The 25,844-nt window shown below is 36.5% G+C and overlaps 2 protein-coding genes across 2 annotated transcripts; one reads left to right on the top strand and one right to left on the bottom strand.

Annotated features, from left to right (window-relative positions):
* Nucleotides 1–1,694: 1,694 nt before the first annotated feature.
* On the bottom strand, nucleotides 1,695–3,208 carry Sod2 (superoxide dismutase 2). The gene is made up of 3 exons (XM_014360369.2): nucleotides 2,847–3,208; nucleotides 2,358–2,653; nucleotides 1,695–2,216 (listed from the first exon to the last, which is right to left on the bottom strand). Exons 1-3 carry the CDS (start codon nucleotides 2,882–2,884, stop codon nucleotides 1,888–1,890), a joined length of 663 nt encoding a protein of 220 aa, XP_014215855.2. The 5' UTR covers nucleotides 2,885–3,208; the 3' UTR covers nucleotides 1,695–1,887.
* Nucleotides 3,209–4,171: 963 nt separating this feature from the next.
* LOC111642729 (uncharacterized protein CG7065-like) lies at nucleotides 4,172–23,939 on the top strand. The gene is made up of 7 exons (XM_089595864.1): nucleotides 4,172–4,460; nucleotides 8,297–8,432; nucleotides 9,079–9,785; nucleotides 9,967–10,055; nucleotides 10,148–10,253; nucleotides 20,035–21,464; nucleotides 21,562–23,939. The coding sequence occupies exons 2-7, from the start codon at nucleotides 8,361–8,363 to the stop codon at nucleotides 23,331–23,333; spliced, it is 4,176 nt and encodes a 1,391-aa protein (XP_089451990.1). The 5' UTR covers nucleotides 4,172–4,460; nucleotides 8,297–8,360; the 3' UTR covers nucleotides 23,334–23,939.
* The last annotated feature ends 1,905 nt before the right edge of the window (nucleotides 23,940–25,844 follow it).

The raw sequence follows: 25,844 nt of genomic DNA, 5'->3' as shown, positions 1-25,844 counted from the left end.
AGCCTTTGGCTGCCTACACTATTTAGCTGATGGAAAAGTGAAACTTTTTCAGAATTTGGTTTTTAGAACTCGTCTACACTAGACGGGATTCAAACCCACGACTTCCATAGTTTTTTCGTTTTTTTTGCATTATATAATTCAACTCATAAAAACAATAAAAAACGTAAAAATTAATAATCTGTAATAAAAGAAAAATATTTAAGGGAAAAAATTTTTCTCGCATAAAAAAATGAATATGGTACTTAATGTACCTGCTCTCACTTCCTCGATAACTACATATTTATAAAATGACATGCAGTCGATGTCAGCTCGATGAATCCTGGCTGAGAACACAGTATTTCCATTACTCGCCCGATGAGTCATGCAAAACAATTCATAGATACCTATATCTTAAGGGTATACTTAAATAGTCCATCAACTATGGCACTATTATCCTATAAGTTTTTTTGTCAGCTTGTATATGACTAAGTATGTGGCAATAATATGCTGTTTTATACTTAATTTTATAATCAAAGTGAAAATTAAACACAAAATAATTATCAAGAAAACCATAAATAATTTTTTGTACTGCTCAACGTCTCTCCCTGCTTATTATTCTCTAATATAATATCAAAGAAACTTAAAAAACTCGCAGCTCGCTACCACTAAATGTATCAACTCCCCAATTTACACCAATGAAAATGATAAAAATAAGCCAGAACTGTCGCATAGACAGTAGATTCGTTCACCTTACAATCCAGGGACGGTCGGGGACGGTGTGAGCGAGTCGAAGACGAAAGTGAACAAGTGCTCTTCTCCGATCGTCCCTGATCGTCCCTGACCGTACGCGATGCGCAGTTGTACACGTTAGGTTAGATTAATGCAAAAAGTAAACAAACTTGTTTGTATTTGCACTTCTTTATTTACAAACTATTGTTTACATACAGCATTAATCTAACCTAACGTGTACAACTGCGCATCGCGTACGGTCAGGGACGATCGCGGACGATCGGAGAAGAGCACTTGTTCACTTTCGTCTCCGACTCGCTCACACCGTCCCCGACCGTCCCTGGATTGTAAGGTGAACGAATCTAGTATAACGCGCCAGCCGTCTTTGATTTGACAGGTCATGTATATAGTCACAACAACAATAGTAGCAGAAGCATATCAACGATTGAGAAGGGAGGGGGGGGTATGCAGACACAGGCTTTGTTTACCATGTCCTTGTTGGTCTAAGCAAAGGCAGAACCGTAGGCACCGGACGCGGTGGTCATCACTAAATGGGAAGGGCGGGATATTTTCAAGACGAATTTGCAGTAATAACCCTTTGACACTTACCTGAGAAGATTACACGCCGAGTGGGCTCCCAGGAGGACGCGAAAACAGCTGAAGCATCCTCGGCCATACTGGTGGTCCGCGTTCCGCAGTGTTCCCTTTAACACGACCTTTCCCCTACTGTTCATGCGAACTTGGAACGAACATTGTACGCCGCGAAATTACAAGATCAACCGATACGCTGATCTATATTTAAACTGATACTCATACTTGAACGGAATAATGATTCCTTTTTTCCATTAGCTTTCAATCAAGACTCCATGTACACGCAGCCTTAATCAATGTAAAATGTAAAATCTTTAAGACAAAGCAAAAAAATAATTCTAAAAAATCTAATGAAAGAAAAAATTAATACATGACGAGTTTCTCTTGGATGTTTCAAGCCTTGTATTTACCACTGCGTTACAGTTATAATCACAGACCTGGTTTCATATAAAACAAAGGGTGCTTTGGAGTATCTTAAGAAACTAATGTAATGCATATCATAGATACAAAAGTTGTGATTCTAATCTCGCGCTGCGATTCGTGCAATTGCAGAATTAAATGCTCCAAAAATCTGACAACTCTGGATGTCTAGCAACAAGCAGCTTTTTTGTAACGAGCACTAATATCATTCCAGTTGGCAATGTCAAAGATTGCTTTCACGTAGTCTGGTCGCACATTTTTGTACTGTAAGTAATAAGCGTGTTCCCACACATCGATACCAAACAGTGGGATCAATCCTGTCGTTGCTTGAAGCGGATCCTGATTGGCACAGGTGGCTATATGCAGTTGCTTATCTTTTTGATTGTAACCAAGCCAGCCCCAGCCAGAGCCTTGAATCGCAACCGTTGCCTCCGACAGTCTCTTTTTCATCTCTTCCAAACTACAAAAGTCCTTTTCTATCTGGCTCAAGAGAGCAGCTGTTGACGAAAAATACAAGGTTAATACTTTACAAAAAATAGGAAAAAAAAATGGAGAATTTTCCAATTTCCTAGGAAATCTTAACAAACGTATAGGTAACAGTTTAAAGCAGAGAAAGCCGAGGTATATTAAAAACCAACCATCTGGCTTGCTCGAGTTGGGTGAAAGATTTTGCCAGAAGATGCTGTGATTCAGGTGGCCACCTCCGTTGAACTTGATAGCAGGTGCCAAAGCAATCTGAGCACTGACATCACCCTTGGCAACGGCTTCCTTCAGCTTTTCCTCGGCAACGTTAAGATTGTTTACATAGGTGGCATGATGTTTGGAGTGATGGAGCTGCATGATTTCAGCACAGATGATGGGCTCCAGGGCCTTGTAGTCGTATGGCAGCTCTGGCAGGCAGTGCTTTGCTCTGATGGCAGTGTCCTTGCATATTCTGAAAATAAGCAGATCTGTCTGAGACTTGAGATTGAAAAATCCATCACAGTGGATGTATAATTCAAAAACTACGCGAAGGTTATGAATTACATAATAACCGGGAGAGAGGCAGCAGGGTAGTTTTCTTTGACTTTAGTTTTCCAAATATACGAGATGGTTGGATTAACAAACGTAAGGAAGGTCGCACTTACCGAGATCCAGTGACAAGGGCTCTTCTTGCCAGGAACATAATGGGAGTATTGTGTTTTCGATTGACGTTTAAAGTGGAAAAAAATGAAACAAAACAAAGTCACCGGGACCGGGTAGTAAAGTCTCTGTTTACTGTCGTTACTGCGCGCTTACTGCTACATATGCAGAATTAATCATTTCGCGCGCGACTTTATCAACGGTGATATTAAGAAGTGCGCAGTGCTGAAATTGTGTACCGCTTATATATTGCGCGATAGTTGCACTTTATACTTCATCCAATTAAGTACAAGTTATCTCAAAGACCATAAGTAATTAAGTATAGATAAACTTAATATGTAAACATACGGATTAAATTTTTTTTTTTTCAAGATTTGAAATTGGTAATTTTAGGTTTGTTCAACCTACACTTGAGCCCAGATGCTTGAGTTCGGAAATATTTGTGCATATTTCTTTCTGGTGAAGAGTTATTGGGTTATTGGGAAGAGTAATTATGTAGTTACTAAAAGCCAGCCGCAGTATAAATCAACGGATAGAAAACAAAAAGTTCTTTAACAATGTGCCACTTGCGGCAAGATAAAAATTTATCTTCTACTCGAAATTTGACCTTTAGAAAAATGAATCAATGGTCGATTTTCTCAAGTACTGAGAAGATAAATTTTAATCTTTTCGCAAATGGCACCCTTCTGAACACATTTGTATGTTCTATCCGTTAGTCAAAATTGCGGCCGGTTTATAAAATCGATTACATGGTGCAACTTTACTTACCACTTAACTCTTCAATAGAATGAAATATGACAATAATATTTTGAATCTCTGCAAATCAGGATATTTATCAATTCATGTGAGAGTGGCGGCTGGTTTAGATTTTTGACTACCCTCGGGCCTTAGCTCTTGGTCTAATAAGGAAATAACGGGAGTAAAAGAAATAACAACAGGAACAAGCGGAATAACGAATTAAAGCCTAGACTTTAAAAAAATTACGCCGACAGCCGCGACTGATATTTTTAAATAAGTGTACACTAATCAATAGTACATCAAACATCAATACGTTATTTTTTTCATTCCCGCTGTTCATCCATGGCCTCTCATTCTTATTCCCGTTATTTCCTTACTCACTCTTCACTCTTATTATGTCTGCGACATCTGGGGTCGTACCATGTAACTATTTTTCAAAAAAAGTTACATGGTACGGACCCTGCGTGTAATAGGTGGCCACCTGACCTGGCCAGTAGGCATACAAGAACTATAGACTACTCGTTCCCATGGTCCTACGTAAGAATGAGCAGTCTATTTCTTGTATGTTTATGGGTATAATCGGTATAATATTGAGAATTGAGACCCATAGAACGCATTATCCCCTAGCACGTCGTTTCTAAGGAGGTGTGCAGTTATAACAGCAGAGAGTTACGGGATTAGTTTTTAGAGAGCGCAAAAATGGCGACGAAACCAAGAGGTCGGTAGACGATTAGTGCCCCAGGATTATCGACGCTAACTACTCTATAGGTGTGGGACTAAAGATTTTCCCGTACCCTGTCCTTTAAATAGTCCCGAGAGACGTTATCTCTCGAGTAACGAAAAAACAAGGGACATTCATCAGCTATACAGTACTTGCAAGGGTAAGTTCGACGAGAGTCTCTAATAAAATCTCGCGTGGCTTTTCGGCTCGCGTTTTTAAGCTGGAGCTGGAGCTGAATTGTTACATATAACAATATAACCTCTTACGAATATGTAAGTTCGTACGGAATCTCGGGAAACAGGAGGTAGTGACGGTGGTGGTATAGTACAATTGCGAGCCTCCTTCGTGTCTATCTATAATATATTCTACGTATAAATACGTTTATGTGTGTGTGCTGTTTATATCTTTATATGTAATTATGTACATCTTGCACATACATACCATTTCATACAGGTGTGTGTATGTATGAATGGCTGCTGTGGTGCTGTGCTGTGTGCAACTGTGTGCAGTTTTATGTTTTATTGCTGGTGCTGTTACTGCTGTTACTGCTGTTGCAGTGCTGTACCCTCTATATATGCATATGTACGCATTTGCCGGCATGGCTACCGTGCGTCGTGCGTGTGTAGCGACTTTCTCCTCTTCTTTGTCGTTTGTCGGCTTTACTTACTAATCAAGTGCATTAGTAGGTATGAAATTATATGGTACGATTCGCCATTGTAAGTGATAAACATTGATAAGGGAGCTCTAGTGGTATTTCTTAGGGTTTTCGTCCCGAAACTCCGGATGACAACCTCTGCGTGGTGTGCTCCGTTTTGAAGATGCTGACAGTTATTGAGGTAGTTGCCATTTAAATTACGGCAAGGATCTTATAAGTTATGTAAGTGTCTTTTATTCACGCTCCTATGTCTGTACTTTTTAATTTTTTGGCCGACAAAGTTTGTCTCGGATCTACAAATCCTATAGTATGCAGGAAGCGCTCCTGCGAAGGGACTACCCTCGAAAAAATATATATCTATACCTCTAAAGGTATACAACACAAACCTGTACATAAACTCGCGTGCTTGTATGAATTTTTTACGTTTCGTTTTCATGACTGTACTTATCTGGATAGTAATAATGTTATACACAATTATTGCCTCATAGGTAGGTATAGTTATGTGTTTGCATTATTATGTATGTATACGCATGTGTATGAGTACCATGGCAGCGTAGTCGAAAAAATCATGCATTTTTTGCTGTACTGTACGCCTATGAGAAGCCGTGTAAGCGCGCGTCCCTTTTCTTCTCGTTTTCTTTTTGTACTTTTCTCTCATTCATTTTAATCCAAGCAACGCTAGTTATCTATCTACACGTTGCGTCCCCTTTTATCACCTCTACCTACTGATAATTTGTTTCCAACGCAGAACTAGTTGGGGTTTGCATACCCAGTGTGTAACAGTATAACTTATTTAAGCTTTGTATTTTTGCGAAGTTAAGCTCTGTTTCACTAAGCTTTCGACATAATTATGATAGTGTTTACGTTTAATAAGTGATGGTTCGTTTTTCACTGAAACATGCCAATCCAGCTGCTTATTGTTTTCTTGGTAAGTAGCTGGAAATAGTTTGAAAGTTATTTCATCTTATTTCATATGAGTCAGGTAAATTTTAGCACAATTTATTGGTTAAATAATTAGTCAAATGCATTGAGCTTACGACATCATACCAAACAGAAAAAGCTATGCCGACTAAAACTACAAATTATAGCCAAGAGTCAGAATAAATCATAAAAATTCGATTACTAGTGCTGGTTATGTTTATCACCGTTTAAATATTGAACTCCTATTTACTCAAAAGTAGAGCAGTACTTTAAACTTTTTTTTCAATATTAAAAAATGTTTAACATCCTGAAGATTCAGAATATTATTTAGACACTGTGGTAAGTAAATAAGTTATGACATATTTCTATCTTCTAACATAGTTGTATTCTGGTTATAAATACTTTAACACTAAAACAGTAAAAAAGTAGTGTTAAGCATCTTAAAGTACATTAGGTAAAACTCTAGTAATTCTTGGCTTCCAAAACGAATCCGATAAAACCATCAACTGATCTGCTTATCTCCTCTTTAATTATGGTTGTTGTGTAACACAGTGTACTCAATATATCAACCACATGTATAGTTACATCCCCAACATATAGAATTATACGACAGATAACTGATTTACAGTTTTCAACAGTGTTCAATTACTGCTGTTATTAAATTTAAAAAATTTCTTGGTAAGTAAAATCCCTCTTACATTTTTACATAAAAAACTTACAGGCTTTCTTTCACAGGTTAGAAACTTAGTATATTTCAGTTTCTTTTTAATCAAAAGAAACGTTTGTTACACTGTAATCTCTAATGACTCTTCTTAGAGATACGTTTATCTGTTCATAATGGAAGTATTATCATTCTGTAGTTACTTTGAAATAATACTGAAAATTACATTTATTAAAGACATTTTAGGTAAAATTAATTTCAATGGGGCTGTTCTGTTACCTTTTAGCAAAGTGAAGATGTTACAACAAGACATTATGATAGTTTTCTTAAAACTATTTTAAACGTAAACATTGTAATAGTTAAAAAATATTGTGAGTGAAATATTTTAAATACATCCCAAATATTCCCTAGTTTTTCATGTTTAAAGGATATTTTGAAAAATTTCTATTATGTTACATATATTATAACTGCTATTTAGGTAGTGGGTAGTTGCATTAATTTTCAATTTAATATGAAATCATAAAAGTTATTAACAAGTCTCTTAATTTTTGAATATTAAAATGGACTGTTATTTGTAAAATAAGTTCAAGTAATTAGTGCAAAATATTTTTAAACAATTCTAATAACGCAATATGTTATAAATATATTAAAAACTATTTTTTTTCTAGGGAACAAAGTTTTTCATTCGTTGGTTTGGAATAAAAATGATACATTGTTAAAGATTATTACTTAGTTAAATGGTTCTAAAGCAATGTAATGTATGACTAGATATTTTCATTATAAATGGAATATGCTGCACATATTTTATTAAGTTACATTTTTTTTTGTTCTTGATAAAACAAAAATTTATAATCTTTAGTACATAATTTTAAATAAATTAATACATATAAGCAACAAATTGTATATCTATATTGAATATTCATACTTACTTTTGATGATTACTTTTGCACGTTTGTGTTCTTAGAATTTGTTTTTTTCAATGTGGCACTAAAGATTTCAGTCTTGCATATTCTATAAAAACACGGTGTTTTTTAATAATATAATTTTGTTTAAAGTTACAGAATGATGTTAAACTAATCATTTGTACTTGACAACTCATTTCTCTAATATTTTATGCAAAGAAAAAAATTTTTTCATTTTGGTTTTGGTCAGCTCCTGTAGAATATCGTAAATTCTCTGTAGCCAGTAAAAATAGTATTCTATTCCTGTAAAATTGTAGTGGCATTGATTTTTTTCTTTTTGCCGAACATCTCATGAACATTTGCTAAGTAGGAAGAGTACTGTGACAAGTACACTAGATGAAGCGAGTTTATTTTATCAAAATTATCTCTGTGAACGATGGCTTTTTATGTTTTTATAAAATGCCACACAGTTAAAGTTTGAAATTTATACCTAGGACTACCATGAGGAAGATGAGCACATTTTTTGATTGACGATCACATGACTGGACTAAATCAGTATTCATCTTTGGATGAGTTTTTGAACCTCAGGCTTAAAATAAGTATTATTTAATAAACTTGGTGATTTGTTTTTGTGATTGCATAAAGATATATCACCCTGCGTTTTCCATAATACTCTCATTAGCCATGTAAAGCGTTTTTATGAAGCGAGAGAACCGAATTTCGATTTTACCTTAGACAAGTCGCGTTGCAAGTAACATCAAATTGGCTATGCTCAAACATTAACAATATGATATTAATTATTTGCAGAGTTGTACATTGTGTGTCAGCATCTCAATTTGTTATTGAATGTTTTCCAGAGAGCAAAGGAACACTGTGCTGTGGTAATAGTTGCTCATCAAACAGAAGACAGGGACAATCGCCATGCAGAACTTTGACGACCTTGACATCGAGGGCCGCAACTCCTCCCACAACTCTGAAGAACAACGAGAAAAGGTAAGGTGTCTCACAAAAGTGGATTAGGTTGTAAATAGTTAAAATTTTTTTTATTTTGTCTTTTTTTTTTTTTTTCTGTTTCGTACTTTTTGTGAAACAATATTGGCACATGCTAGTGCATCAGCAACTAGCTTACAAATCGTCCGTTACTTTTATTTCTATTAAAACGGTTGTTACAATCTTTTCTGCCTTTGGAAGTTCTTTGTTTTGATTCTTTTAATCAAAGTGAAAATAGTACAGAGGCAAAATGGTTGCACAGTTAACTGCCTGGTAGTGAGGTGAGAGAATATAATTGGCCTTATTTTTAATGCCGCGCGATTCATAGTGATTGTGATATAATGATGCATACAAATAAGTTAGTGGGATTCGATTAAAAGTGCTTGGGAAAAGTCGGTCAGCCCACCCTGCGATGAATACCAGCAAATACTTGCTCTACCCCCTGCAAGCTTTTTTTTCATGATTACCATGCGAAATAGTACAAGTGATTCGTTACAATTTTTTTAACGAGTTGCAAAAATCAATTCGTTTGATTTATTAAGTAGTTCAGTTTTGTTTATGTATTTGGATTTTGAATACCAAAGTTGTGATTTTTGTGCATCCGTATGTTGCTGTATAACTGTATGGACGTATTTTTTTTTTCCTACAGGAAGAGAATGATAGAAAGAGATTGATGAGAACCAGCGTGACAGCTGAAGATGGCAATCTTAGACCAGTATACTCAGAGACAGAAGATGGTGATGTTTGGTGCCATATTTGCAACATTGCTCTGTTTGGAGCTCATAAGCTTCTCAGTCATAACATTTGTAATCGGCACAAAATAAAGCTTGAAGAGTGGCCTTATCCAGTGCTACTGTGGTCCAAGTGTGCAGATATAGTGAAAAAGAAGAAGCCCAGCTTAGAAGACGTTGCTCCTGGAGAGCCAATTCCTCCGGGTATGGAGGATCAGATATCGAGGACAACGACCATTCAAAAGAGTCTGGATCGACACAGGAGCTCGCCTCTCGTTGGGCTCGAGTATCTTCTGGAATTGATGGATCCAGACAGTTCTGAACCCAGTTACACGTGCACATTGTGTGACAAGCGGGGCGATCCTCGCACGGTAATGGCTCACATTACCAGTTACAATCACCGCATGACGTACTTGAACCGTCACTTTCCCACGATTTCAAGGGCGATATCGAATCTTCCTCATACCGTTAATTTTAAGCGAGGAGCTAACGAAATTTCAGTGTTAGTTGCCAAAAAAATTGAACAACACTTCGGCAGATTGCAGCCGCAATTGGTGGACAAGGCGAGCTTCGACAAAAACAAAGTGCAAATTATCAAGAGAATATTCCAAGATTATCATTTTAAGTAAGTTAACTTCATTATGCTGTTCATTCATTCATTAATTTTATTTTTCTTTGATTAACGAATTAACTATTTTTGATAGCTTGATTTAATTTTTTTTCTTACCAAACTTTTTTGTTTAATTTTTTTTTTTAATCAATAAAATTATTCTATCAATGTAACTAATAAAAATTTTATTATGTAGAGAAACTCAAGACATTACTTTTATGGAAGTTTATGATGTTCGTTGGACAACGAACTTTGAAGAAAAAATGGCAGAGATGACCGTTAAAGGTTAGTAAATGTATTTTATGAAAACTAGTATTTTCCTTAATATAATACATTCACGGTAATAATCTTTTTAAATTATATTCATGTGTGTGAAGAACAAGAAGAAAAAGATGAAATTTTAAAAAAGGATGCAGTTAAGGAAACGGAAAAAATTAAAGAATCAGTGAAAACAATTGATCCAAAATCAACAGATAAACAATCGTAAGTTTATTCATATATCTAATATTTATGTACAAAAATGTTTATATTCATGTTTCACTTTAAAATTTGTTGGTGATTTCCGTACGTGATATTATTTTGTTTCGCTTTCCTAAAGAGGAAGCTTTGCAATATATGTAAAACCAAATGTTGAACTAACATACTTAATCGTTTTAGTCTTGAAATCCTAAAATGTCACTCTTCTATACGTGTCTGATAAAGTAAATGTGTGCATGTATGTTGAGGTAAATTATGCATAAAAAAGTTTTCGATTTTCTTGTACCTTGAGGTAAATTTTTGTTTATATTTAAACACAGCTTAAAGAATTCACAATTAAAAATTATTTCAAACTAAAAATTGAAAGATTGCTGTAAAAAACAGAAAGTATTTTTTTGTGAATTGGTTCAAACTATTTGACATTAATACAAATTCACTGTGTTAAATTACAGTTAGTTGAAAAAATAATATGATAGAGATTTCATATAGTTTATAGTCATATCACTTTTAAGGTCTCATTGGGAGTATTCTATTTTTTATTATGTTACAATTAACTTTCTCATAAAGCTCTGTCGTACCCTTTATTAGCTTCATAAAGTTTTGCACAATGTGTTATATCAAATTACAGAGTTTTTATCCTTAGTTTCCTTTAAGATTGGTTAGTTTTGTACGTACAATACTTATTTTTTGCTAACGAACATACTATATCTTGTTAAATTGTTATATTTTGGTCAATTATGTGAATTATTTATTTAAAAAACTTTAAATATGAACACTCATAGAAGTTGATATATTACGCTCCTAGTAAGCGAGGTTAAGGATGTTTTAGATTTAAAGTGAACAAACGCGGTTAACGTGAAATTTAATATACTAGAAGGCCAGATATTCGCGACCCCCTCCTCTGGTTGAGTATCACTGAAATCACGTACTTCAGTATATGATTTCAGTGTCACTCAACTCGTCGGAGGGGTCGGAAATATATTGCCGTTTAGTGTAAATTTCTTAGCCTCCAAACGTGGTGCACACATACTGTTTTTCTGCATACCCTCGTCGAAAGAACTGATTAAGGTTAAAGTACGTATTATGGATACAAATTTCGATTGTTACGTTTCATCCACCAATATTAAATAAAAAAATAGTCATATGTCCATAATTTTTGGTTTTAATAGAAGCGCTATGCTCTTCTGAACAAATTGTTATTTTTGAAATGAAATTTAGATGTAAAAAAATAATTTTATAAGCAAATATTGACACGATCAAAATGTCCATAACTATGGAATAGTTAAAAAGTTGTGTCCATATTTATGAGACACAAGTCCCAATTATGAAATTTACATGTTAATTAAATGGGCTCGTGCGTTTCATAAATAGGAACATCACATATTGCAGGTTATGTTTCAAACTGTCCGTATTATGAAAACCGGATTCGTAATAATGTATTTTTCAATATAATAATGTTTGAAATTGTTTACTATTTTTGTTAATTTGATACGGTAGTATTATAGAGATTCTTCAGTATATTTTATTTTTATTATTAGAATTTTCATGATTATTTATTCTTGAGTTTTCATAATAGGGACATGTTTCACGAATAGGTACTTTTACCTTATCTGTTTCGTAGGGCAGATATGAAGCACTTTCGACAGGAGATTGCATAAAATGCATTAGATTTCACGTTAACCACTAGGTTTCGCTTCGGGCGTTCACTCACGTGAAATCTGCGACATTCTTAACCTCGCTCACTACACGGAGGATTATTGTCCTAATAAAAGTCGATTCTTAAAATAGCGTCCTCGTTAATTAATGTGTTGTAACCAAAAAGTACGATGTATGACACAAACATTTCAAGTGCATGCAGCATCATAAAATTAAGGTGTATGTAAACGGTTATATTGCGTGCATACACTGCTAATCTCGATGTCACAATACATACACCAAAGTTTTCAGTGAACGCTCTTGCATTCACTGAAATTTCCAGTGTACGTTGAAGCGGTCACCCAAGTTGAGATTTTGTATCCATATACCATGATACAATGATACGTTAATAAAGTTATTGATACACGGGAAGTTTTTAGAAAGGGTTTGACTTTTCAATAAGTTGCAAGGTACAAAGTTTTAATGATGCGTTTGTGCAACCAGGAACGTTTGATACTCACAACCATATGATACGAGCCACATAACCTGTAAAGTGTCAACTTATAAATATCCTACACGGCACCTTAAGTTTCACCGAGATTTTGGATGCATCCTGCGTCGTACATCGAAAATCTCGGTGTACGCTGTGTCGTACATCGAGAATTTCGATGTACGATATATTTACACGCAAAGTGACCGTGCACACGCACCTTAATTTTTTGTTATCAGTGTACCTTAAAAATAACGTGTCATACATCATACTTTATTGTTCATACATGCTTATTGACGATGCTCTTTTATTGTTCATCGAAGTTTTCAGTGCTTGCATGTGAGAACAGTGATTATTTAGGACAATAATCCTCCGTGTAGATGCGTAATATACTATTTACTACATACCCCCGCTGAAAGTATATGTTGTCTGCGTTTCCTGTATCTGTACAACATAACCTATAAAAAATGTGTCCACACCTCGGCCAGACTACCGCTTGTTGCGCTTCGTTGGAACACAACCATGACTACATTTTACTTTCTGGTATAGGTTCATAAGATTAAAAATAAATATACCTTACGTATAACTTAACTTTTTATTAACTTTAATCAAATAAAATTCCTTGTCTTGTTTTCTTGTTTAAATAGGCAAACAAATGAAAGAGTATCACCCCAAATCGTTTCATTAAATTAATTTAAATATTTCAATTTGGTGCAATTAATATTTTGTTGACGGGTGAAATTTTTCTTTTTTCCGTAAAGAGAATCAAAAAATATGCTGCTCTTTATAAGAACTCGTGCTAGAATTTAATCTTTCGGCAAGAGTTTTCTCGCATTTGTCAGATGATCTTGTCCGAAATTCTGTGGGAAAATGTAAATATACATTCGGTTGAATACTTAAAATCTACTGATTTTTGCTTTATTGTGAAATTGTTCAACTCAGACTTTGTGATAAAAATACCTATTTGCAAAAAATGCAATGTTATTTCTTGACGTTCATTTGCTTCACAAATAATAAAAAAAATAACAATAATAATTATAATCTTTCATAAAATGACGCTCACTTCCATATTTCTTGATAACATAAGAATCCAATTAAAAGGTAGAATAGTTTATAGTTATAGGATATGAAATATATATCACATACATGTTGTCTTCCTTCGAGCATAACGATGGTATTGCTAGCCCAGACTCAGTGCACATAAGCAAATATACACAGGGAGCAAAAACTATTTCAATAACCTTTAAAAACTTTTTTTTTCGCGTCAAAAGTAAAAAGGTCAACGTACCGTAAAAACTTGTGAAAGTTTATCTAATGCAGATTAAACCTTCATTTTCACACTTACTCGACAAGCTGATTTACTGATTTACGTCTACTACATCTATACATTTAGGTAATATAGGTATAGTGGCCAAGAGTCACTGAGAGCGTAATTTTCTTGCGTCTTATTGTTAATTTCAGCGCTATTGTACTATTGTGCAAAAAGATTAGCTAGTGCAACATCTAAACTCGTGTAATTAACATAATTTTAATTAAAAAACTGAATTTGTACACTCAACGTCTCTACTCGTAGGAAAGTGAGGTCTGGCATACAAATCGCTCACTTACTCGTAGCTAACCAGCACATATCCATGTCACATTACAACTGTTGTTTGCGGTCAAGGTTCCATAAAGTGCCATACCAAGTTAAAGAATCATACTTTTTAAAGAAAAAATTTTTTAACTAAACTTTTTATAAGCATTCTGCAGCGTAAAGAAGTGAAACGACGGTTGCTATATATGCATTTAATCATTTTGGGAACCTTCAACGAATTTTTTGTAAATGTGTAATTGAATACGAAACTCATTTTATTTTATTTTTTTACTTACCGTTTTCGAGTAAAACTATACATAACAGCTACTTAATCAACAATTTGATTCTTAAATCTCAGTTTTTATAACGTTTAAATCATTTGAATGGCAGTGATGAACCAACAAACTTTGATTAAGTTATCGAAGTATCTAAAAATATGTTCTATAAATTATATAAAAGATCGTGTTCATCTTAAGGTTATAAAAATTGAAAACTTCTTTTTAATGTGCATGCAAGTGTATAAATGCACAGAAATTTCAATCCTTTTTTATTAGAATTTCTCGATTTTCAAAAAATGGTCCCTTTATTTTTTTTTAAAGTTATATAATACTATTAATTTTTGTATTATATGTAGATGAAGGTTTATAAAAAATACATTTGGTTTTTAAATAGTAGGAATCGATTGAGCCACTTCAAAGCTATTAACAAAAAGACTTCTTTATAATAATTAAGCACCAAAAACTAAGCCTATAAAAAATTTTTTCAAAAGTGTTTAAGAAGGTTATCTACCTTTGGTGGAAGATGCAAAAAAAATTCGACTATTTGCTTCTTTTAAGTTAAAATTGCGCACGCATGACCTATACGTAACATTTAATATTTGAAAACATTTATTAATAACATTTTTTATAGAAACCCAATTGATTTGAATGTTTCTCATACACAATAACTATGTTCTAGTTTTACTATCGATCGTAATTAGGTCAAAATATGGCTGTTCATTTTATTTAAATTTTCAAGTTGAAAATAATAGTCGATTTTCATAAGAATATAAGAATAAGATCAAAGTTTACAAAATTTGTTTTATTAATTTCTCAGTTCAGAGACATCCTAAGGTCTTGAAGCTTTGCATTAATATTTTTTTAGTTTTGTGATTGGTTAAAACTAATCACGTAGTTCTCAAAGCGATGAAATAAAATTATAGTATTTTGAGAAATTGTTAAAAAAGTGAATTAAATTCCTAAGTGAAATGATGATAAAAATAGTACCTTACGTGCAAAGTAAAAAAATCTTGTCCGAAAGGCGGGGTATGTTCTGTTTGTTTGTGCCCAAGGTACGAACGATATTTTTCTTTTACTCATGGCAATACAAAATATGTTTTAAATACAAATTTTTTTGAACCATTGAAAATTGTTTGTTATCAGTTCAGGTATTTAAAAAAAATTGTTTTATGCACTTTTAAGCCTATTAAGTTTGATAAAATGTCTTCTATAACAACTGAAAATCAGTTGAACCAAAAATGAAAAAATCCCAAAAGTGAAAACTTAAATATATCATGAGACCACCTACGAATATATTTAAAGAACATCACATTAAAATTGGTATTAGAGATAAAAATTGTTTACAATAACGGTAAGTCAGATTTTTAAGAATCTATGCACTAATGAGTAAGCAGCAGTTTTTTTACTATGCAAACCATAATATAAATATGGTTTGTCGTTTTCCACGTGTAAGGATACATTTTTAATCTAATTTTAATTATATTGTGAATCATAAATTATCATAAAAGTGAACTTCTAAAGTGATAAAGTTAAAGAAACTGATATGCTGTCTTTTAAGTGCCCTAATATTTTGCAAAGGTGGAGATTCTTAGCTACTATTTAGAAAGTTGAAAAGTAAGTGTGCTCATAACATTAGATATTTTATCATGACTGAAAAAGTAACAAAGCTCTGTAATAAGAAATCACGTAACGAACGTGAACTCAATTGCAATTACTAAAAAAATTTCTATGGATGGTAGATCAATATTTTTATACCTCCGAAAAGACAGAAAAAATGTAAGGATGTAAAATCATCATATCTTCATCCTCCTAGTTTTCATATTTAGTATGATACATCAGTAATCACGTGGTATTTAGATTTACAATGCAGTAGGTTTTCAAAAATGCGGTAACTTTGGCACTATTTCATCATTAAATGGCACCAATGCACTTGCACGTAGTAAATTCGCTGTGAATACAATTTTTTCCTTCAACTGAAAACCCGCCATGTGCAAACACTTGCACCATCTAACGGCTGAATTTTGAGCCCAGTGGCTCCAATATATATATATATAGGATGATTTCGTTTATAAATAATGTTTCTAATATTATATCTAGATCTCTCTCATTGATCAACAATATTAATAATAATCGTTAAAGACTTACCGGTAAAGTGACTCCAGAGGGCGATGCCATAATGTAGTTGGAATCATAGCTTTGCAGTAGAGCAGTAAATTTTTAGATCTAACTTGCAAGTACATGCGTAATTCTTTGTAAAACATCACCAAAAAAATTATTTATTATATCTTGAGTTAAATGTTCTCTCATGATTTTCGTGAAATCTCGATAATTACCTTTGTTTCAGTGGAAAAAAAAATCTCTATAATTGTATGGCATGTCATTAATTTAATAAACAACAGTTTTTCAAAATTTTTGATACCCAAATTTTTTTTCGTACGGTATTGTTTTAATGCTTTTTAAGAGTACGTATATGTACATAATTTCATATAAAATTATTGACGCTAAAGTTTTGATTGTTAATTTGAACTAAATTTTTACATGTGAATTTTAAATAATTAACAGTTCTATACTGGGTGTAACATTTAGTAATCTTACTATACGTATGGATATCAAATTTGAATCTGGTTTATTGTAAACCCGGAAGAGAACTACTGGATAAAAAAAGTAGATTAACATTTATCTCCACACATTTGACATGAAACGTGTCAAACAAAACCCATATAATGTAAGTAACGAAAATTCATACAAATTAGGAGAAAAGTAACCCAGTAATTTAAGATTAAACAAACCAAATAGCATAACTTTTTATTATATCTATTTAATAAATGTATTTTGCTTTAATTTTTCCTGCAATGTAATGCAATTGATTTTTGAAAAATCTTGCCAAATAATACACGCTCGATCTATTTCGACTAATCACACAATGAATAAAAAGGCTTCAGTCACGTGATAATCAATCTTTTGAGATATGATTATTGAACCTAAAAAAGATTGCTTAATTTTTGCGAATTTTGGATAATTGTTCTCATTAAGTATCATATAAGTACTAACGAGTTCAATCTAAAAGTTAATTGCGCAGAGCTATGCCCCAACGAAATATGGCACCATCCATGGGACCGGAATAGCCGTACTTGGACGGTTTGAGACTTTTTTAACTTTTCTGACCTTGGCTAAGATACTGTTTATATTTTGAATTTTTTTTCCATATTTTGCGCTATTGGTAATAAAATAGTTTTTGCCATTGTCAAAATCACGAATGTTCTTCGATGCATATTATGTTGTACTCTCGACCCAGAAATTTTGGAATAAACGACAGAAAGTAAACATTGCATACGCTACACGGGAAAAAGAATGGTATCGACTCCCTACTGTTTGCCTCCTGAGCCCAAGGCGATTTTGCACCTCGCCTTCGGTCCAGGAAGCAATTATTCATCCAGGAGGGAATGCCGTTCTTTCTTCCAATCGTGGCTTAATATACGACAGTGACAGTTGTATAGAAATTGAAATATTTTTGAGTGTGCGAAGCACACCGAATCTGTCAAGTTATCCATTAAACATTTAGCTACATGCTCCGTGTATACATACGTATACGTAGACACCAGTTAATAATTTTTTTCATCAATACTAAGATACTTTTTAAGAAGCTTATCACCTTTATTATCATGCATCTCTAACTTTTCAACATGAGATTTTTCTTTAATAAGTTGTAAAACAGATTTATCTCTCTATGTTGCTTGTGTACGTGTAAACTACATTGCATGTGTTAGTAGCTTAATCTCTCTAACACATTCTACTACCGCATGCTATGTAGTTCACGCGTTCAAGCAACGAAAAGAGATAAATCTGTTTTACAACTTACGATGAAAAAATCTCAAGTTAAAAATATATTATCAAGTCAAAAAGGTAAGAGATTCTAATTCGTCATGAGACGCGTGGGAGATGTTTTAGTTCCAGTTATTGCCGTATGGTGCTTCTTTACATTGTCGAATGGCGCTAAATTTTCGCGTTTTTCTTTTGAACACGCAAAATGATAGAGGTTTTAGTTTCAACTTTAGCCACTTCATTTACTTTTGTAAGGACTCTTCGGCGCTAGTAGCCGCGTCTCATGACGAATAGAAGTGATCAGCTTATTATAGAATACATTTTCTCGTAACCACGCGGGAACCTCAAGTCACAAGTTAGCACTAGTATTGCACGTGCATGGAGCATATTAAAAAGGTTCACTGTACCTTATTTAGGGGGTTTAATTGAAATCGATTTAAGATTAAAGATCGCAGTCTCGTACAACTCACGGTTGTATATTAAATTAATAAAAATTATAAAAATTAATTCAGTTAAAGTAGAATTATAATTACTTATAAATATATTTGTGTGTATTAAATAAGAATAATAATAAAAAAATAAAAAATTACCCTTTGATCAATGGAAATATTGATTGGACAGTTTAACTTGGTGGTTACGCATAACTCGGTCACTCTTATAAATGATTTGTCTGTTGAAAATTTTGAAAGATTTTTCGAAAGTTAAATGTAAAGAGTTATCGCGTGTAGGCGTGGACCCTTGCCGTTAAATTCGTAACACTAATTGTCAATACTTAAATATGCACTGTTAAAAGGACGTAGGAAAATTAGGTTATGTCAAGCAAAAATGACTGCTATGTCGAATCTTTTCTTCAAAGGTTTTTGCCGCACAGTGTGCGGAAAAGGTGTGTGGAAAAGGTTTTGCCACACACCGGAAAAAATTTTGCTACACACTGGAAATGAAAATTCAAACCTATTTTGTACCTATTTTCCTCACACATTGCGAAAAAACTTGTACGCAACTCGTGCGGGACGATTTCCCGCACTCGTGGCCGGTGATGGTAACTCGTACCCCTCGTGCTACGTACTCGTGTGCTCAACTGGTACTCGTGTGAGTCAATCACTACTCGTGCGGGAAATTGTCTTTTCCGCCCTTGTTACGTAAATAACTATTATCAGTTTTTATTGGACACTTTCAATTGGGATAGTTTCCAACGAGTGAAGGGAGGAGGGGCTAAAACCAGCTTAAACTTGGGAACGTATAGTTTACCCAATAACCCCTGACAAAGAAAAGTACTTAACTTTTCGCATGATGGTTTCCTTCGTTTTTGGCTTAGAAAGCAATTTTCAAGAAGGAAACATGACAACACTTTTCTGATAAGTAGTAAATGCGATTCTTACCTGATAAATTATGTTGCACCCTCCGACTTGTAATGAAGAAAAAAAACAAGGTTGTCAAAGAATTTTTCTTCACGCTTTGTAGAAAAAAAAAATTTCATCTCTCGGTGTAAGATTGACAAAAAAACGTATACAATCCATGGGATGAAGTAAATAAAAAGCCTCAGATTCTTGTCAAATGCCAATGATCTGAACCTTTTTTTATTTTTTCACCCTCAGCGAGTAACGCACTATATTTCACTGTATGAAGGAAAAAAACTATTCGCTCTGTGCAAGTGTGGTGCTGCACAATTTTTTTTCCCTCTTTTACTCGAAATAAAAGTACGTTTAAAAGTGACACCCGCTCTTCTCTCCAATCTGATGCACGGAGTAAATACGCGACTCCCAGATGATTGCCATCGTTGCCTTCAGCTTGAGCAGCAGTCAACACCCGGGATGGAACTCCGTACTTTCGCCCGTCGTGGCGTAGTAAACTATATTTTTCAGTTTTTAGATCAAATTTTCTACACCTTACTTACTACACTTGAAATTGAAAAAAAAAACACCGCTCCACCATCCTCTTGAGTGAAAAAGTTTTTCAAGCCGACGTACTTGTCTTTTTGCTGTGTTTTAGTGGCTTCAAGATCCGCATCATGACCAAGGACAAGATCAACGCCAAGGCTGAGAAGAACCAGTCGGGAAAAGGCCCCGACAAGCCAGAGAACGACCTGGAGGACGTAAAGTCCCTGTCCTCCTTGTCGAGCATATCGAGCAGTCCGTCCCCCAAACGTTCCGGTTCCCGTTCGCCCGATCGAAACGCCCGCAACGCCAGCCGACCCACTGAGCACGTCAGCAAGACCGCGGCCCCGGCCCCGACGAAAACCACTTCGGAAACGGCAGCCTACCGTCCTCGGGGCCGCTCGCGGTCCGTCGAGCGCGACAAATGGTTCAAGTACCGGGACCAAGTGAAACGCGCCGAGGAGTCCCTGGAGCGCCAGCTCAAGTTCCACGAGAAGAACCCGGAGAAGCACCCGGCTTACCCGGACGAGTGGAAAAAGTTCTGGAACAGGCGGTACAAGGAGCTACAGGCCGAGGGCAAGGACCCCAGCAAGCACGACTTCAAGCCCGAGTGGATCGAGTTCTGGAACAAGCGTATGCGCGAGCTGCACGCCGATCAGCTCAAGGCGCGCAAGGAGGACATCAAGCGGAAGCTCGAGGTCGTAGGTGAGGAGCCGCCCCTCCCTCCGTCCACCTCCTCTTCTTCGCGCGCGGGCCAGACATCGTCGCGCAACAAACGCTCGCCCAATGGCATCTCCAAGAAGACCGACGGCGACGCCGAAGTCGAGTACGTCGGCACGCTTAAGAAGCCCAGCGGTGCCAGCGACCGGTACCACGAGTCGCGCTTTAGCTCGCGCAACTACGACCGCGAGCGAGAGCGCGACAGGGACCGCGACAAAGAGCGGGACAGAGAACGGGACAAGGAGCGCGACCGCGAGAGGGACAGGGAACGCGACCGAGAGAGAGACAGGGAACGCGACCGCGAAAGGGACCGTGACCGGGGCCGCGACAGGGACCGCGAGAGGGAGAGGGAGCGCGAGCGGGAAAGGGAGCGCGAGCGAGAGAGGGAGCGGGAGAGAGATCGAGAGAGGGAGAGAGATCGAGAAAGGGATCGTGAGTACCTGGGATACGTGCCACGAGGTTCCCGAACCGGCTACAAGTCCTCGTACTACCCGGTTCCGCCGCCGCCTCCCACGTCCTCGGCGTCGCGGGGTAGCCGGATGAGATACCACGCGTCGTCTTACTCGATGGTCGAGCGTGCCAAGTCTCCGAGCCCAGTGAAAGAGGACATGAACGAGGACCTGGAGATAATTGGCCTGCTGAGGCTGCTCACGGCTCTCGAGTCCCAGCTTGGCTCACTGGGCCCGAAGATCGTGGCGCTGCTGTCCAAGGCTTTGGCCGCCGAAAAGCTCAAGCCCAACTCGGCCGAGGAGCTGTTCTACGACGAGGAGGTGAGTGTGCTTTTCGAGACGGTCAAGGAGAAACTGAAGGGTCAGCTGTTTGCAGGTACGATATCGCATTTCGTTCATTCTTTTTTTTTTTTTTTTTTTCATTTCTTTGGTCGAATGTCATCATAGGTTGATGGTTTTTACCGTGTTCGCAGGAATGATCGAGAAAGTAGCCATACCTCCGACCAAGAACGCCATACAGAACATAGCGCGGTTACTTCACAATGCAACCGAGACGAAAAAGAAAATGGAAGAGGAGAAGAAGAGGCAAAAGGAGCTACTGGAAAAGTCGAGGTCGATGTCGAGCTTCATGTCGCGTCCCCTGTTCACTCGTGCGCTGAACATTGAGCCCATGGTGAAGTCCGAGCCAATGAGCGTCCCGGGAATCGGGACCGTCGACAAAGTAGCCATCGCTCAGAACATTGCGGCCGCACTCGTGGCTCAGGGAAGAACGAATGTGTCGCAAGAGGAGCTGGAGACGCTCATCAATGCCGTGGTTGGCATGGCCGAGGCTTCGAAAAACAGCGACAAACCGGTCACCACGGCTGACTTTGTCAAAGGCCTCACGGCTAACGCCAACAATACCAATAGCGTTGTCAATAGCAACAGCACCCCCGTGAGCAGTGGCACCTTTGTCGGTAGCAACAGCAACAACTCCAGCAACGACAACTCCTTGGGCATCAACGACAACTTCCGTGCCAAGACACCTGAGCCTGAGAAGATTGACAAACTTGACAAGTTTGAAAAAATCGGCAAGTTCGAGAAGTTTGACAAGTTTGACAAGTACGACAAGTTTGAAAAGTTCGACAAGCCAGTAGATCACGCAGTCAAGATGGAGAGCCTCTCGGACAACGATCTGAAGGCCCTGCTGCAAAACTTCAAGGAACTTAGCACTGATGAGCAGCACGGGCTGATTAACTTCCTGAAAAAGCTCGAGGCGACCGATCCCGCGCGAGTCGAGAAGCTACGGGCCTACGTGAACCTCGGCCCGGCGCCTAGTGCCTCGCCAGGGCTTCGTCCCATATCGCCGGAGGATCGCGAAGAGCCACCGTCTCGGCTCTCGCGGCGCAGTGCTTCGCCGTTCTCGATGCGCAAGGGCACCCACAATCCCTGCGACGACGAGGAAAAGTGGAAGCCGAAGCTTGACATGTTCGCCGACGAGGAGGAGGAGGAAAAGCGCAAGAAGGCCGACGAAAAGGCCAAGATAACGAAACTCGACCTGTCGGACGACGACGACGACTACACGTTCGAGGATATCTACAAAGCTGCTGATAAGAACGTCAATGAGCACGAGAGGGCGAATAAGAGGCCGTTTGGCCGCTCCAAATCCAAGTCGCCGCCCATATGGTCGAGCACGCGCTCGCGCTCCGCCTCACCGCCTTTCAAGAAGCCAGAGTACTCTAAATCCAACGACCCGAACGTCATACTCAACGACGCGAAGCAACTCATCGCCAACATAATGGGCGGCCTGCCGGGCAGAATCGTGCCCCAGACTCATATCTCTCCACTACCGGAAAGCACGCAGCTGGGCGTGACGAGTGCCACGAGCATCCCCCCAAGCAGCTACGGGCAGAGCTACGGTCTGAATCCGCCCCAGCCGAGCAGTGCCCAGTTGCCCTACACCAGCACCCAGTACCAGAGTTACCAGCCTCAGCAGCAGCAATCCTTTGCCAGTAGCTCCTCTGGCTTCCTCAAAAATGGCTACAACTTTAGCCAGAGCTTTGGCGGTCAGAGCCAGTACGCTGGCATATCGTCGAATCCGTATCCACCGTCTCAGCCGAGTTATACGGGATCGACGTCGTTCGGGGTTCCGGCGACGGGAGTTCGCGCTCCGACCTCGTACCCCCAACAGACGTCGATATCACAGTACGGCGGCTACCAGCAGCAGCCGCAACAGCAACAACAACAGCAGCAGCGTTTTTACTAGTGATGAGAGTAGTATTCAAGTAAATACGTGTATATTTAGTGAATATGTGTTTTCTCGAGTACAAATTGCAGGTTCCTGGGCTAAGGGACACTAGTGCGTGAGTCAGACTTGTACGTTCTTTTCTCCCTCAGGGATCGTCATTTGTTTCCAGCGATTATTTTTTACGAAAGCCGGTAGCGGCGCTTTATGGAACTCGTATGGGAACGCTCGATCAAGGTTGTTTATCGAATTTGTTTGAATCTTCGTGTACATAAAACTTAATTGTGTAGCTTTTCATGCATACATTGTATAGATTTTGCGCTAAAGCTGAATCTTTGAACAAGGCTCTTGTGACATATAATTTTTTTGTACAATAAAATGATTGTGGTGACCGTTTTTTAAGTTTCATTGTTGAGTTTTCTTCTTTTTTTTTTTTACTCTATAAATTATTATTGATTAGGAGAATACTCAAGTATTTCAATTTTGTATAAAAGTTACGAACTCGCTACGCTTTAGTCCGTGTTCTAAAAATAAATTTGACATTAATGGTAAAATGAACATTTACGTTAAACCATCGGAAGGGGGCCATCTGAATCTGCGGGGCTGCGTTGGTTTTTTTTTTTTTTTTTTTTTTTTTTTATCTTAAAGAAATTATTAGATAATACACCGTAAGTTGTAGGTATGCCAATATTTTGATGTAGTTATACTTATGTATATTAGGATATTGTCAGGAGTTTGCAAAGATTTGATACCTATGTTGCGTAGGATTCTATGGTCTTGGTCTCTTTTTTTTTAATCATCGATATGAATATGAAGTACTTGTAAAATAAAATTATGGATTTGAGAAATAAATAATTTTTTGTTTACTTCCTTTAGTTTTTAGTGAAAAAAATGTCTTCATGATCCATCAACTGGTAATAAATTGACAACAATCCACAACTAAGTATATGATTAGATTTAATTTTTATATTTTTTAACTTTATCTTAAATATTAAGATACTATTGTAAGATACGTCGATAATTCAATAAATTTACAAAACTTAATATAAAAATAGAGCGCCCAGTTATTTATCATCTTTTCCAGTCCTAAATATATAACATTTCTCATACTTCCAAACTTCCCTACCTTACTCAATATTACAGTATACAGGGTTCAAAAGCATTGTATGATCGACTTGAGCAGAAAACTTTTTTTTACTTACAAAAGATTTTGCTTTTTTTACAAAAGAAACCTTGTAGCTGTTGAAAATAAAGTTTTGTTTAATCATATTTTTTGTATTACAAGCAATCAATTTAGGTAATTTAGAAAATGTCTAAGTATGTGATAATGATATCTCAGAAGCTGCTAGACCAATTTTAATTAACCAAGGATTAAGATTTTTTTATTTATCCTTGAATTAGTTCAACGTAAATGTAGAGCTGTGTTTTATAAAGGTCCTTATAACGATTCTTAGACTTATAAAAAACGGTTTTTTGCGATTTTTTTAATTTAACATTTTTTTTCGATTTCAAAAATAATGGCAGCTATCATTATAAAGTATGATGATAACTTTTCCATTTTAAAACGACACTTACTGAACTTTTTTGCATTTGACGATTATCATAGGTATCACTTATGAGAAATTTTTGAATCTTGGATGTCCAAAATTGAGTAAAATATCGGAGCAGTACTAAATCGATAATAATTGACAAAACGCTACGTGTGTAGAAGGCCCGCCAGAAGAAGGGAATTCTTGCACATCTGGAATTGATTGATTGAGAATGCGTCAATGAATCTATGCTTCTGCTGGAATCATCTGCAAAGGTAATCGGTCGTTGACCAAATTGTCATAATATGCCGTATGATCTTAAAACAACTGATTCATCAGCGAACCCTGACATCGTGAAAACGTAAGTTTTTTCTAAGGAGTTGTTGCGTGGGATTCTGTGGTCTTGGAGTGCTCACTAAGTAAATTTATCTTTATCCTTTATCTTTTTTAAAGATGAAATTAAAACGTGTTGGGAGAATTATTTCATTTTTTTTAGTGATTTCATAATTTTTCAGTACACTAGTTATATATTAAACGCGCTTGGCTCGTTGTTCGTTATTGACACTTTTTTTGTAATACCATTTAAATATTTATATATTTTACATTTTAATTAATAAGTACACATTATGCTTATAAAAAAAAGTACACAATTCTTACATTGTTTCTCTCATTATTTCATCTTAGCAAATGACCGCACTACGTCTTATACAATTTTTATTTTGCCATCAATCATTAAATTCTCTTTTTTTTTTATTTATATAATAATATAACATTTTTGGTGATTTTAAAACATAACTGTTTTTATTGTTTAATAATCAATATTTCGACATTACTCTAATGGCCTTTTTAGGATAACACATCATTACGCTGTTGGGATAACAAGCAACTTTGTCCTACGCTCTTAGAAATTACACATTATGAAAGACTTGGAACATTATAAAAAAGAAACTACGAAGAGAAAACATAATTCACAGTCAATTAATCTTTTTTATTGTTTTTAAAT

This window comes from Copidosoma floridanum, unplaced genomic scaffold, assembly GCF_036245765.1.
Source record: "Copidosoma floridanum isolate Cflo_tuat_1 unplaced genomic scaffold, Cflo_Japanese_pri ptg000029l, whole genome shotgun sequence".
NCBI lineage: Eukaryota > Metazoa > Arthropoda > Insecta > Hymenoptera > Encyrtidae > Copidosoma > Copidosoma floridanum.
Note: the sequence above shows the minus strand (reverse complement) of the source record. Positions and strands in the feature narration are given on the sequence as shown.

Bases quoted from the DNA above. Each gene is read 5' to 3' on its own strand.
- Sod2 (XM_014360369.2), bottom strand. From the start codon at position 2,884: ATGTTCCTGGCAAGAAGAGCCCTTGTCACTGGATCTCG. The intron at 2,654-2,846 runs GTAAGTGCGACC...GCTTATTTTCAG, and splicing joins GCCCTTGTCACTGGATCTCG to AATATGCAAGGACACTGCCA. The intron at 2,217-2,357 runs GTTGGTTTTTAA...TTTCGTCAACAG, and splicing joins CAACTCGAGCAAGCCAGATG to CTGCTCTCTTGAGCCAGATA.
- LOC111642729 (XM_089595864.1), top strand. From the start codon at position 8,361: ATGCAGAACTTTGACGACCTTGACATCGAGGGCCGCAACTCCTCCCAC. The intron at 8,433-9,078 runs GTAAGGTGTCTC...TTTTTCCTACAG, and splicing joins CTGAAGAACAACGAGAAAAG to GAAGAGAATGATAGAAAGAG. The intron at 9,786-9,966 runs GTAAGTTAACTT...TTTATTATGTAG, and splicing joins TTCCAAGATTATCATTTTAA to AGAAACTCAAGACATTACTT.